Source organism: Aythya ferina, assembly GCF_964211825.1.
Source record: "Aythya ferina genome assembly, chromosome: Z".
Lineage (NCBI taxonomy): Eukaryota > Metazoa > Chordata > Aves > Anseriformes > Anatidae > Aythya > Aythya ferina.
The window spans coordinates 16658365-16672755 of NC_140299.1; the positions used below are offsets into that span (position 1 = coordinate 16658365).

The 14391-nt window shown below is 36.9% G+C and overlaps 1 protein-coding gene across 2 annotated transcripts in view; it reads left to right on the forward strand.

The window, feature by feature from the left end:
• Positions 1 to 14391, forward strand: part of PARP8 (poly(ADP-ribose) polymerase family member 8) — a 108947-nt gene that overhangs the window by 65371 nt on the left and 29185 nt on the right. For both annotated transcript variants that reach the window (XM_084505092.1, XM_084505093.1), the window contains 7 exons: positions 1945 to 2005; positions 3072 to 3162; positions 6605 to 6671; positions 8384 to 8509; positions 10618 to 11182; positions 12500 to 12553; positions 12657 to 12752. In XM_084505092.1, the coding sequence (XP_084361218.1) occupies positions 1945 to 2005; positions 3072 to 3162; positions 6605 to 6671; positions 8384 to 8509; positions 10618 to 11182; positions 12500 to 12553; positions 12657 to 12752 (1060 nt within the window). The remainder of the gene's footprint in view (positions 1 to 1944; positions 2006 to 3071; positions 3163 to 6604; positions 6672 to 8383; positions 8510 to 10617; positions 11183 to 12499; positions 12554 to 12656; positions 12753 to 14391) is intronic.

Sequence of the window (14391 nt, forward strand, 5' to 3'; positions counted from 1 at the left end):
AAATTGAGAATACCCCTTGATAGCATGCTTCCTAAGGCTCCTAAAATTGAGTAATGGTAAATAACCTTTCAAAACCTTAATGAATCTAATACGTTCAATCAACTGTTTCAGTGGATGCATTGTGATCTCCTCAGGCTCACTGTATTAGAAATTGGCATTTGTGGTTGCTTTTGGTGTGTGGAAAGCTTCCATGCTTCTTGTACTCTGCAGTTGAAAATACACGTGAATTCTTGGAAATTATAAGCACAACATTAAGCATTCAGTTTCATCCCTCTCCAACAGCTACACTTCTCTGACTGCAACAGGCCTGTCTGACAGTGACACACACTAAAATGCATTTCTTAGAGAGTTGAACCCTATCATTCAGTAGCCTCCTACTATCAGGGTGAACTTTACATATATACAGAAAGGGAATTCCTAAACCTGCATGCTTTTTACCACAGCCCTTTGAAAGCTGGCCACCAACCTTTAAGAAAGGCATCTGGACCAACTCTTCAGTATCTACTTATATTACTTAAGCATTAATAAACAGGATCTCTGGAGCTTCAAAATCAAAATGTGTTTCTGGAGAGATTGTGGGCAGCAGATCATAAGCTTCAAGCACTAGAAGAAAACATGATTTCTTCCTTGCTTGTAGCTTGAGGAAGTAAACCATCATGTCTCTAAAATCCATTTTCCATGATGGTAATGGAGTGCAGGCAAAGGTATTTCAGTGAATATGGAAATTCCAAAGTTGTAACTTATTTTTATCTTCTCCTTTCTTCTACTAACATTTCTGTGTTTAGTTGGTTCAACTCCATTCCTGTTTAATTAATAAAATTAAGCTTTATTCCAACGTTTTGAATCTATCATGTGAGTAACACCAGCCTGTGTTCATAAGTATTACTGGTGAGTTTACAGCAATCTGTTCTTTGGATCTTCAAGAAAATTAACAACAACATCTGAGATCAGCTATCTCCTAAGAAAAATACTTCTGTATTTCAAGGTTACCTTATCAACTTCATTTATGCACAATTGCTACAATGCACTCTTAGTATACTGTGTGCACTCTTTTTAATAGGAAAGCAATGAATTCATTGTGAGAAGTGTGTAAATGCAGTGTAAAGCCAAAATCCAGAGACAGGAGTGTATCAACGAATCTGTGAAAAACTGGAAGTTATTTCACTTTTATAGAATTATCCAGTCAAGTAATTAAAATAAAAGTAACTTTTGTTTAGGTATAAGAATGAATATTTTCTAGCCCTATTTTTAAGAAGTCTTCAAATACCTTGGTGGAGGGCAATGAGAGTGGGTCAGAAAATAAGAGGGAAAAGAGTTACACTTTAAGATTTCATATGGCAATGAAACACCTATGAGCATAAATTAAATCTGCACCTTAGAGATTTCAGGAATACTACAGGTGACAGATAAAGTAAGGTAGCTATTGCCTTGAGCACGTTACAGGGCAATCGGCATGTTTTGACAAATAAATACCCTTGAATGTAAGAAGCATGCCCACAGGTATAATGTGCCATGGTCAGAGCTTTGTTGTTTTTGTCTTCAATTATTTATCTCAAGCCTCTGCTTAGGTTACTGGCTGTTAACCTAAAAATCAACTAGGATTTTCTTTTGTCATAAATAACAACAGTATGTGACCATTATTGTTTCGTTGATTTATTTGTGCAGTACATCAAAGGTATATGGCAGTGATGGAACAAGAATTTTGGGGAATTATTAAATAAAATAAAAATAAATAGCCTATTTAAGCAAGGTAAGAAAGAAAGTTGCAGTACAGCAGATGTTCACCCACTGGAAATATTGATCCAATCTATGTAAATGTGTATTTTATAACCATTCTGATTTTACAGCCAAGATTATCCTTTATAAAATCTTCCCTGTTATAAGTACTCCTGGGCTGAGGATTATTTTAAAGAGCTCTAATGTAACGTAATTCTTTCCTTTCAGGGAATATGGAGCCATTGATGATGTAGATATTGATCTGCATATTGATGTTAGCTTTCTTGATGTAAGTAATCTAATCACAAAATTACATAATGAACATTAATACCCATTTAATTCTGCTACACATCAGGCACTCTAGACAACTACTGAGACTTGCGTTTTTCCAAGGCTTGATCTTCACAAGTGGCTGTGACGTTAATGATTGCTACCCAGTGGAAAGATTTCCTTTTCATTTTACGGTCATGTTGTTAAGATGTGTTCTAGGCTTTTATTTACTGCTTGTATATTTCCTTTCAAACGTGCTTTGTAAATGGTAGATGTTTTAACTGATGTAAATGAAATACATTTCTTTTTTTACTATCCTAGACATTAGTTAGGTGAAAGCACTTCATAGAGTCCTGGAGAGAAGACGACCTTGGCTAGAGACCTTCTGTGTGCTTCTCACATCTGCAACTGATTAGGGAGAGGTTTGAGTGGCAAAGGAGACTCAGGACAGCATCTGTCCACAGGCAGCATGGCTTGTGTAACTAATGCTGTCATTAGCTCCACACTTCCTCACCTCATCTGTGCAGTAACTTCCTGTGCTCTAGATGCAGAATGAAAAGTAGTGCTTTTAGGGGCATCATTACCTTCTATACAGATGTATTATATCCTCAGGTCAGCACAGCACAGAAGATAGTTTTTCTTGGGCTCTTTTAAAATTAAGAGAACCTGATTATACCTTGAATAATTTTAATCAGTCTTAAGAAGGAGCAAACGTTTCCTTTGCCCTGTGTTACAGGTTCAGTGTCCTTTCTATCTTTATTTGCTCCTTTGCTTCTCAGCTTTGAAGCAATATGTCTTGATAGATGGGAATGTGTCTGCCTGCACTGTGAATGTAGTGTCATGTAGAAACCTGTGTTCAGTTTAAATTAGCATGTTCAAGGACGGGAAACAGTCTAACACTGCTCTTAAGAGCATTAGCAGGCAATAGTTTGTCTGAAGTGTCACGTTTAAAGTTGGAGTAGATATCCCATGATTGGTAAGTGGATGGATAGTGTTTATACCAGCCTCTAATATAGACTAGCAAAATGCAACGATTCTTAACGATGTCTAATGGTATCTGTTGTTTTCTTTTTATCTTGAACTAGGAAGAGATTGCTGTGGCTTGGGATGTAATTCGCACAGAGCCCATAGTAGTGCGACTGCACTGTTCGCTTACACAGTACTTAAATGGCCCAGGTTAGTCACCTATGTATTCTTCATATGCCTTGTTTGTTGTCTCAGTCTCAGCCATATCCTAAGTGACAGATACCCATTTACTGCTAAGTCTTTGACCCTTCATGTACTTAAATCTTTTGCTGAGAGCAGTCTTGCTGGTGTGAAATCGTTATATGTATTCGCAAGACTAGGCCCTAATATTGGCATGCGTATCTAGTTTAAACTTCTGGAAGCTGAGTTTAGGAATTTGTTTTCTTGATATCCTTTGAAATGCAGCTGTTTCCACTAGGAACCTGAGGGTTTATGAATAAATGTCTACAGTTTCTAAAGTGATTTTCTCACTTTGGAAATCAGGGATCATCTTCTCAGATGCAGATACTACTGATTAGGTGTACATGCACAAATCTATGGAGCGCATTAATATACCCTTTTTCATATACCTTTTGAAGAACTAGACCATGATAATTATACTGTCAGCTTCTGATTTTTATATGAACATATGTATTCTTGGGGATCTTTAAATTTGAATTAGATTTTTGAATGCTATGTTGACATCCTACTCTCTGGTTGTTCAGTAAAGCTTCCTCATGACAGTACAAATATCCCAACTCATGAAGATTCAGCTGAGAGAGAAGATTTGGAAACATTCATATGCAATAGTCAACTTCAGATATATTTTTACAGAGTAAAGTCAAGAAGTGTGTGACTTGGATCATAACTTGCCTGGATTTGGAGGCTTCCAGTGCAAGCTGTCAATTCAGGCTTGTATCTGTAGGAGAATTCTGCCTCTGCAAATTGAATAGATATTTCAAGTCATAATGTGTTTAGCAAAATCTGTCCCAATGAGCTATTTTTATAGGATATGTTGTCTGCTGATGCTAACTATCAGTTATATTCTGTTAGTTCCAATGAGCATTTCGTTACAACCCCTTATTTTTTTGCTTGACTTTGGTCCTTTTGCCTGTATTTTATTGCTTTGATCTTTTATTAATTCTGGAGATCTTAAAATAGTTATTTGCCATAGGAAGTAGCAGTGTTAGTATTCAGAATATTTCTATCAAAATGTAATTTTTAAAAGTGCAGCAAATAAGAGAGACTGAAGTGTGAAGAGCATCATGCAATAAGAAATGATCCAGTGAAATGAGAAGTAACAAGAGTTATCTTCTGCACTGCTGACAAGGTTAAAACAGAATGTTTAGTACTCCGTCCTGCAGCTGACTGATTATGGTGGCACTTGACTACTGAGGGGCAAGATCAGGGCCAGAGTCAAATGCTCCTTTGTTACGTCTGCTGTTTCAGCCACGCCTCTTTATTTACCAGAAACAGCAGAATGAAATCCACAATCTTTTGTGTAATAAGGCTCTTTCTCTGAATACTCCTTTTGCTCCTTGGATATGTTGTTTTGAGATTACCAAGTCACAACTCTGTGACACGTATATTTCTCTTTTAATACTTTCTTTTGTCTGATAAAAGAAACAAGTTTCTTGTGTGCAGTATACTCCAAAGCACAAAGGGGGATATTTTTACCACCTTCCAGCTGTTTACTATCTTGATTTTACACAGTCATTCTTCTAGTTAATGACTTTTTTCATTGTTTTACCTGAGAGCAGTTTCTCCCCCAGGCCTTAGAAACCTATCTGAGATTAGGATTAATCAGCCTTTGAGGATACTGGGCTGTCTCCTCTGATTTTAGAGTTTAGACAAGAATTACAGTCTAGACATCAGATTTTAAGATTGGTGAAACTGAGTGTTGTAATTCTCTCTGAAGATAGTCCACACCCTACCACGCATCCCAAATTTGAAAATCTAAGGACATTGCTGTCCCTAATCAAGTAATTTCTTCCTTTTGAAAAAATCATCAGTTTATCTTTAAAAGATGAGGTTATATTTGAGTAAGAATATTGGGGCAAGCATTTACAGTGTTTTGAACTAAGTGAAATTGGATGGCAAGTTTATATACACTGCATTTTATTTTTTAAATTAATTTGAAAAAGGGAAATCAAAAGATAAACTGGCATTCTGGTTAAGAGTGATCAGAATAATACAGATTTAAAAGTACTGATTTTCTAAGAAGAAACCCCAGATTTTTTATTTTCATTCCTTTTTATTTTACTATGGTCATTAGTTCCTTATGTAATACAAGGTATATAGTCTCATTTGTGTTTGCAATATGTGTTGGCTGTTGTTCCACCTCAAGGACCTGAGGGTCTCGCAACAAATGCTGGACTTCTGACACCTGCTTCTTCTGTGTTACTCAAAGATTTTAATAATACCAGGAGCTAATTTCTAGCCTCTATCCCTAATGTTTTCAATTTTCTGACAGATGAATGTGGATGTATCACTGGTAGGATGGGTCTTGAGTAAAATGCAGGGTCACTTGGCCACTGGAATGCATACATCAGGCACTTAGATGATGAGTATTAAGCATCTTCTGTAAAAATGCCCACAGAAGGAAAACCCGATACTAGTAAATTCAGTTCATTCCACTGTCATTTTCCTCGTAGTCATAGGAACTGTAACAGTGTGGATAAATAATTGATTAGATAAGGGGTTTTTCTCCGCATCTAGATCTAAGGTCATGTAAGTTTCTAAGGTCTTAAGAGGAACTTAAATTAGTTTACTTTTATTTAGAAAATTTTAATTCTTAGATACAATAGTCTTCTGAAAAATAAAGGAAATACTCAGGTGAACTACACCTTTATAGAATTCTGAAGATCAGATTAGGTGTGAAAACTCTCATTTTATTGCAGAAAACCTGATATGTTTGATCACAGAATTCACAGAATTGTAAGGGTTGGAAGGGACCTCAAGAGATCATCAGGTCCAATATGACACGCTAAAGTATATAATATCTTTCACGGAAAGGGCTTAATTTTGTTTTCAGTTACAAAGGGATAAAATCGTTGTTTTCAGCGACAGCAAGTTCACTTTGGACTACAGTAACTACATCTAGCAGTTTATTGAGATTGTCCCATGGGTATTATTAACAAAAGGTAACAAATAGTGCACTCAGACTTCTCAACTGAGAATATATTCAGTACATAAATTTATTTATAGATAGGGCATTTTAATCTGTGTATGTAAAGACTATTTACTTGGAAGAAAAATTATGAGATAAGATGAGATGAATTACCAGCCCAGATACATTTAATCAGTAGTTAGTAACAAAGCTCTCTAGTAACAAAGGTACATTTGTATAATTAACAGTAGTGGGAAGACATACATTCTAGGGAATCCAATTTTTAAAACATCCTTTTGTTAAGACAACAAATGATACTGGCTGATACTCCTAAAAATGGCCCTTCATTTCTTCATAGACTCAGGTGACACGACTGCTTTAACCATTGCTTCAATGCCATTACTTACAGTAAAGGTCCGAATAGAACAGAGTCCTTAAATATAATTTGTATGGTTATGATTTTGATTATTCATTTAAACTCAACAATATCTCCATTTTCCATAGTGCCAACTGTGGATGTATTTCAGATTTCTACTAAGGAAAGATTTGGGCTGGGACATCAGCTGAAAAAGTAAGTCTGGAAAAGTGTGAAACCCTCTTTTTAAGTAAACATGACGTATTTCTTAGTTCCTGGCCCATGTCACAGGTTGTCAGATTGGTTGGATGAAAGTGTTTTGGTTTTATTCAAGTAAAAGTAGCATTTTTTCCTCTGTAGGTTGTTTTGACAGTTGTTGCAGAGAACCTGGTTTGTGCTGTCTGCCAGGGTTTTCTGTCACTTTACTGTCATTTAGAAGGTAAGATACATAAGTTTGAAAAGACAGTAGCTAAGTGTTTGATTTAATGTTTCTGCTCAGATTATGAGGTCTCTAGCAGGAATCTTTCTGAGCATCATGAATACCATAAGGAGGCAATACTTTCATGGTGGCCTCTAAGGTTTGCCGAAGTAATCAGGCCACCCAGTTTTGAGGACAAGAAGAAAGAATAGTAGAAAAAAACCAGCAGTTTCATGTGTTCCTGATACAATTCAATTTAATAGGATTTCGCTGAGTAATTTTTTCTTATGTGCTTGTGTATGTGTAATGAAATGACAGGAATATAGGCTTCAATATTTGATCCTTGAAATAGTAAGGCTCCCTTAAGAAAAGAAAATCTTTTGCTGTTTGGTGTTTAAAGAAATTTAGTGCAGCATTTTCATAGTCTTGCGAATGAAACAGTTATTAAAATCTCTCTGATACATGACTTTGAAGAAAAAAATTAAAAAGCTCTCCACACAAGAAAACTCTTTTAAAAAATTTTAGTATGAGCACTGCCTCTGATTTGTGTACTGGGTAATTACCAAAGGCACCCATAGGACATTTTCAAGTAAATAAATCACAGATGAGCAGAAATCAGAATACTTGTGAACACCATGGCCTGTTGTGGCTATGAGCACCAGATTATTCATATTTGAAGATTCACTAAATTTTCAGTAATGTCCATACTGACTTCTACTTTCTCTTTAGCTTAGTGCTCATAGACCCTGAATGCTAGATTAGAACCACAGAATAATGTAGCTTGGAAGGGACTTCTGGGGGTCATCTAAAACAACCTTCCACCCCAAGTTGCACTAAATTAAAAGTTAAATTGGTTCACTAAGAACCTCAGGCAGTTGAGGTGTGAAAATCTGAAGCCTTTCTTGGTAATCTGTTGTACTTAGCCACTTTTCCTGTGGATGTGTTTTCTTTATAGCCTTTATGATTTTTAGCTTCCCCTAGAGCGACTTGTGGCCTCTGCCTTTTGGTGTGCACATCAGGAAAGTGTCTGGCTCTAGCTTCATTATAAACCCCTCTGGGTAGTGTAATCCTTGACATGCCTACCTTTATGCCTTTGGAGAAATGTGCTCCTACCTGAGCAGTGTGGATGTTGTATCTTGTCTCTGCATTCACTGGGCAGACAGATGCCTAGAGCTGAATGGGATGTCTCTGAATCAGTTTGTTTTTAGATGAGAGGCATGTGTTTCACATGACAGGCATGTGTCTATTAAGTCTTGTGGTGGTATTTTATGCAGACATTATTCTTAATAAGATTTCCATGTGAATTAGTCTTATCTGGGGTGGGGGGGAACACAAATTTTAAAGAACTGAAGTGCCTAGTCATTGGTCCACATATATGATAGAGAAACTCTGCCTCTAGGGTGAGGATGTTGCATTATCTAGCCTACATGGTTCACAGGTAAACCCTAATATTTAAGTGATATGACTTGGCTATGATGAGAAAATCTTTTTTCTCTTTCCTAATTTGCAGAATCATGCAGACATTTGTAACCCAACAGTGGAAGAACAGCAAAGAGAAATCTAATTGTACGCACAATAAGAAGTTGTCTGACAAAAAGGTGAAATCTCCTCTGCACATCTTTTCTACATTGCGCAGGTAATAGCAAGGAAAATGAGCTGTTACTATCATACCCTGTTCAAAATCCACAGCATACTTCAAAAGGTGAAATGTTGACTTTTCTCCACAGAGGAGTGCTCTGTTTCTATCTTACCTCATGTGTTTCCAGTGATTTCCTTGCATGACTTCAAAAGCAAACTGGGTACTACTGCAGTTTCTAAGACTGTTGGAAGGAAGAGTATTTCAATGCTCTGAAACAGCCATGATTCATCTATAACTGGAAATAATTGATTTTATATTACTTAACTTGGTTGTACTTAAATCTTTAGTAGCTTGGTAGCATTTGACTGCTACTTTGAAGAACAAGAACATATATATGTAATTTTGTGGTTGTCCAGCTGTTCTTTGCACAACTGTATGTATTATTATTATTTTTTAAAAATCTAGAACGGTCTTTAATCAAAGACTGATTTTAAGAGCTGCTGAACACCCACTCCTCTCCACTAGTTGAGTAAATGAGTGTTCACTATTTCTGAAATGTAGGCACAGAATTTCAAAAAACAAAGGCATTAAAAACATATGAAGATAGTTTGTGAATTGTTCATTTGAATTGATTATGTTACCTATACTCTCAAGGACTTGTAAAATGAGGCTATGGTTTTACCCCTTTCAGGAATACGGCTATTTACTCTAGCATGTTTGCCTGCTTATGAAGGGTTGACAAATCACCCCTTCTGTGAATTTGTATTGAGTACTTATTTGAACATTGCTTCTTCTTGATGAATTTTACAATTCTAATTTCCATGTATTTAAAAAAATAAATATAGATGGTTAGTACGGAAGTCACCCACATTTGATGAAGGGAGGAATGTTAAAGATGACTGAAGATCTGTCTTCTCAAATGTAGAAGAAGAAGATGGTGTTATAATTAGGGTAGAGGGTAGGCTTGCTCATTGCCTACCATGCCACACCATCTCCCGTGCTTGCTGAAACTTGGGGTTTGGTTTTATTCAGAAAGGGCAGACAAAAGACAGATCAATCCTTCTCCTGTTGATTTGCTGGCTGCTACTACAGTTGCAGAGATCACTTAGTCCAAATGTGGGGACTTCTCTCTCTCCATAGAGCGCCATTCCTACTTTCTTTCTGCCCGAGGGTGGTAATGAGCTAACTGCAACTGTGAGTCAGCCTCCACATGCATTTTCTGCTGTCATCACTTGGTAGCAGGGTGAGGAAAGCTGCCAACCTCTCCCCTTGGGGTTTCACCTCTTTTTTGCTTGACTGGAGTCCAAAAACACTAGAAAGATTGGGGTTCCTTATAAACCATAGAAAAATGATTTGGCATACCTGATGCTGATTCTTGCTTTGCAAAGACAGTTGAATGTGAATGTTATAGAAATGTAAGAGATCAAGTGTGTATTGTTTTGTTTTTAAAAAAAAAAAGTCTTTTGTTCTCTTACTTTTATATTCAAAATGTGAGCCCCATGCCTTCTCATTTCCAGTGTTAAAGAGCTAGAATCTGTTTAAAACAGGACAGAAGAGCATCAAATGATCTTCCACAAAGCATCCAGATTACTGTGAGGTTTTTAAAAAAAGTTAATTTCAGCAGAATTAAATTTGTTTTACTGCCTGCAAATTTCATTGCTCATTATATCTTCCATAGCATCTGCACATAGAAATTGTGATTCCATGCCCAAAAGACAATAATTTGAATGGGATCATGCCATGATGGAATGACACATTTTGATAAGATGAATGCATTATAATCTTGTGTGAAATATACACTTTCCATTTCAAAATTATTTTCCTGAATGAAAAGTTTGTTTAAAGATGTAGGGACCTGTACCAACAGCTGTAAGTATATAGCCCTAACTTCTACGTAAAGAGTTAGTCATCTTGTCAATCAGTGAGAGTTTGTGTATACATGGGACTAAGAAGGTATTGGAAAATTGGTTCTACATACCTTTTATTATTATTATTATTATTATTATTATTATTAATTATTATTATTATTTTGGGCTGTGTTTGCCATTAGTTAAATACATGAAGATGGGCAGCACTTAAAAATTTGGACATATATCTGGACTTGCTTATTTCACACACATTTTTGATTATCCTCCAATTATGTCTTCCCCTTCTTTATTTTTAAGGTCGCCGAGTTATCCTCCACCTGGCTGTGGTAAAAATAAATCAAAACTGAAGTCAGAACAGGATGGCATCTCCAAAACTCACAAGCTGCTGAGGAGGACTTGCTCTAGCACAGTTAAGGCGGAGGATGTGTGTGCCACAAAATCTCACAGAACCTTTGGCCGCTCGTTGTCTAGTGACCCTAGGGCTGAACAGACAATGGCTATTAAATCACACAAACTGTTGAACCGTTCTTGCTCTGCAGCTGTCAAGCAGGAAGAGTGCATCACTTTAAAGTCCCATAAGTTATTAAGTAGGTCATGTTCTGGGGATCCTCGATGTGAGCACAACAGCACCTTGAAGCCCCATAAACTGTTAAGTAGGTCTTACTCTAGTAATCTTAGAATGGAAGAATTGGATGGATTGAAGAATCAGAAGTTACTCAGCAAGACCTACTCCAATGCCCCTAAATCATCCAAAATGGAGCCTTTCAAGGAGTCCAACATAGCAGAGGGCAGGAGGCTCTCTCTTACCTCAGGGCTTATTGGTATCTTAACACCATCTTCATCATCACCTTCACAAGCTGCTGTGCGTAGTGTTTCTTTTTTTTATTCTGCTCATTTACCCCTCATTATTTTTCAAACATGTTGTTATGCTTATTGTGCAAAAGTATTAATATTCAGGGGGTATGTTTGAGGATATTTTGGAAGTTTTTAAAAGTAACTGAAGAATAATGGAGTCAGCTTTTTAAGGTGGATTTAAACTACTCATACATTTATGTCGTAAAACCAGAATCTACCTAGGTGAAGACAGACTTCACAACTCACCTTGAATATAGCTCACTGTACAGTTGCTGGCCACAGGAAAAGTTCAATCACACACTTCCTTCCCTACCTCCTTTCTTGCTGCAGGAAGAGGAGACAGTGTGAGCTTCTCTGCTGCAAAATTGACATGGTCACAGAGGTCTTTACTAATTTCCCTGTTTGCTTCATGGGGGAATCAACCATCCTTTGGCTCATTAAGGTGCCATGTCACCTCTCCTTCTGGTCTTTTCATCTGCATTTAACAGCATACTGGAAGAAATGCAGTCATGGTTCAGCTCACCTCTTGCACATTTGTGCTTTGTGAAAAATTTAGCCTTCAAATGCATTGGTGGCAGCTGGAGGTCAGGGAAGGAGTTAGGCCCACAATGCCCACCTTTCTTTCCCCAGAGATATGATTGATTGAGAAAACAAAGGGTAGCACATATTGTTATTTTAAGACATTGAGCTCACACTTAATTCTTCTTCTTCTGCCTGTGGAGCCAATCTGATTCTTATTCAAAACAAGGGCTGATTAAAATAAATGTCAGCCTAGAGGGAGTTCTGTACCTTACTGACTCCTATAACAAAAGTACTTTCTAATTTATGCTGTCGTACATTGAAAGAAAAAGGCAGGAGGAACCTGAGTGGGATCTGAGCACAGAGACCTGTTAGCATGGTGCTCACAGAGGTGAGATTTTAAAAGATGTAAAAGATTTTCATCACTTTTGTGAATTACATTAGTCATTCAAGCCTAAGCACACAGTCCATATTTAGATAGACAATATGCAGTTAAAATTTAAACTTACTAAATGCCAGTTCATCAGAGTGGAGTGAAGGTGTGGGTGTTTCCATTTGAGATTAAAGTTTTGGGGATACTAGGGTATAAAACCTTATCAGATTTTAGAAAAGCTAAAAATCCATCTCACATTCAGCAAATAAGTAAAAGGATTGATTATTTGTAATGGTTAATGCAAATTAGATATCTTTTTAGATGCAAATATTGTTTAATTAGCATATCTGCATACAAACATTACAAACGTTTTGCCATTTCCATATAATTAGTCTACCAAAACTGAAGTTGCCTCAACTTCTTTCCTTGCAGCAAAATTATGGTGCAAAATGCATTCCGGTACGAGACCGTGGCTTTCTTGTGCAGGTAGGATGCCATATCTTACCCATTTTTGAAACATTCTGGAGCACATGCTGACTGTCAATTATTTTTAAGCAGATGTTGTTATTCTCATTTTCATTGTTCTCAGACTATTGAATTTGCTGAGCAGCGGATACCAGTATTGAATGAATACTGTGTTGTTTGTGATGAGCCCCATGTGTTCCAGAATGGCCCTATGCTGAGGGTAAGTTGTATGCTTGCTGGGATAAACAATGCATTTTCTAACGCCTTAAGTAGTAGTGGACCACACAAAGTTGTTAAACTATTGAATTATTTCAGATTTGTTTCATCCTATTGTTCATTTAAGATGCAAAAACGTAATGCATATTAACTAGATTTTACTCTCAAATTAAAAAAAAACAAACATATTGTAAGTAAGGGAGATGAGAAGTAGCCTTGCATAGTAATCATAGAAATTTAAGAGTTATATATTTCACTGACAGCTATTATGCTAGAGTAGCCATTATCAGATAAGCTACAGGAAGTGCACTGGGATGTTTTCACGTTCCTCTAGCACCCTTCTAAAAGCTCAGGGTCATGTCAGTCCTTGAGCTTCTATCTCATCTCTATTCAGATGATACACTAGTGATAATGCTACAAGGTCTTGAAGTGCTTCTGGCCCTTATTTGCTCATGGACCTCTGGAAAGAAACATTCTTTGTATTGTGATAAAAAAGCCATGAGGAGATTTTCTTTGAATTGTCTGATCTAGCAGTGACCGAGGCCAGGAGCACTGTGGTGGTATGCCCACAGTCTGGCCAGTTTTGCAGGTTTTCCTTTCTTCGAGTCCCATATGAATGAGAACCAGGAATTTTACATGCTAAATGATGCACCCTCTCATGCTGTTTGGGAGTGCATGCAGTAAACAAGAATAAGATTCATTCTGAAATTAATCTTTGCCTCAAGCTACTGGATGTGTGCAGTACTGTAAAAGAGTATATAGGAGGATAAAATTTCTTAATTTTAGGACTGACCTTGCAGTTCAGAATCCTTCTCATTTCACCTATTATGAGTTCTATGGAACCCTGTGTAATCTAAAAAAACCACTAAAGCTGTGGAAAATTGTATTTAATATCAGTGTATGAATGGTCCGACACCATTCATAACAGTTTTTCAGTGTGGCTAGCAACTACATATGAGTTGAAGCAGGCATCACCTATGATAGTCCTGTGGAATTAAATTCAGAAAGGTTACTGCTTACACAGAAGTCATGTCAGAGTTATTCACTGTGACTCTCAGTGGCACCATGGTCAAGCATTCTGACTGCAGGCATGGTATGCATATATGCTGCGAATAGGATTTGCAAAAGCATCTATTTATTGGATTTACCGATTTAAGCCATAGGTAAATCTGTGTACTTTTTGAGTAGGCTATTTGCCCCCTCATGCTCATATCTGCCTTTTAAAAATATGGCTTTCTGTCAGATCTGTCAGCAACCAAACCCTGAATAGAAGCCTGTGGAAAAGGCACCAATTCCTTCTCTGTCACCTTTGAATGTATTACTATGTGTGCAGTCTGTGACAGAATGAGATAAGACAAAGTGAGTTATATGTAAAGTTTGGATAATAAAATTATATAAATCACCAGGTTTTATCTGTTGTCCATGGGACGAATCAAACAGCAGGGTTTCTTCCTGCTCACACAACTATTGAACTATTAAAATGAAATAAAATTGAAAGTTACCTGCTCTACAATAAAAAACAAAAAATAAAAATCGTGCTTTCCTACCCTAGAGATCAAAATCCCTCAGAATGACTTTTCTCTCAGACATCTCTCAGCATAAAGAAAGTGCATTTTTGCTATCCTTTTGAGTTTGTCAGTGCT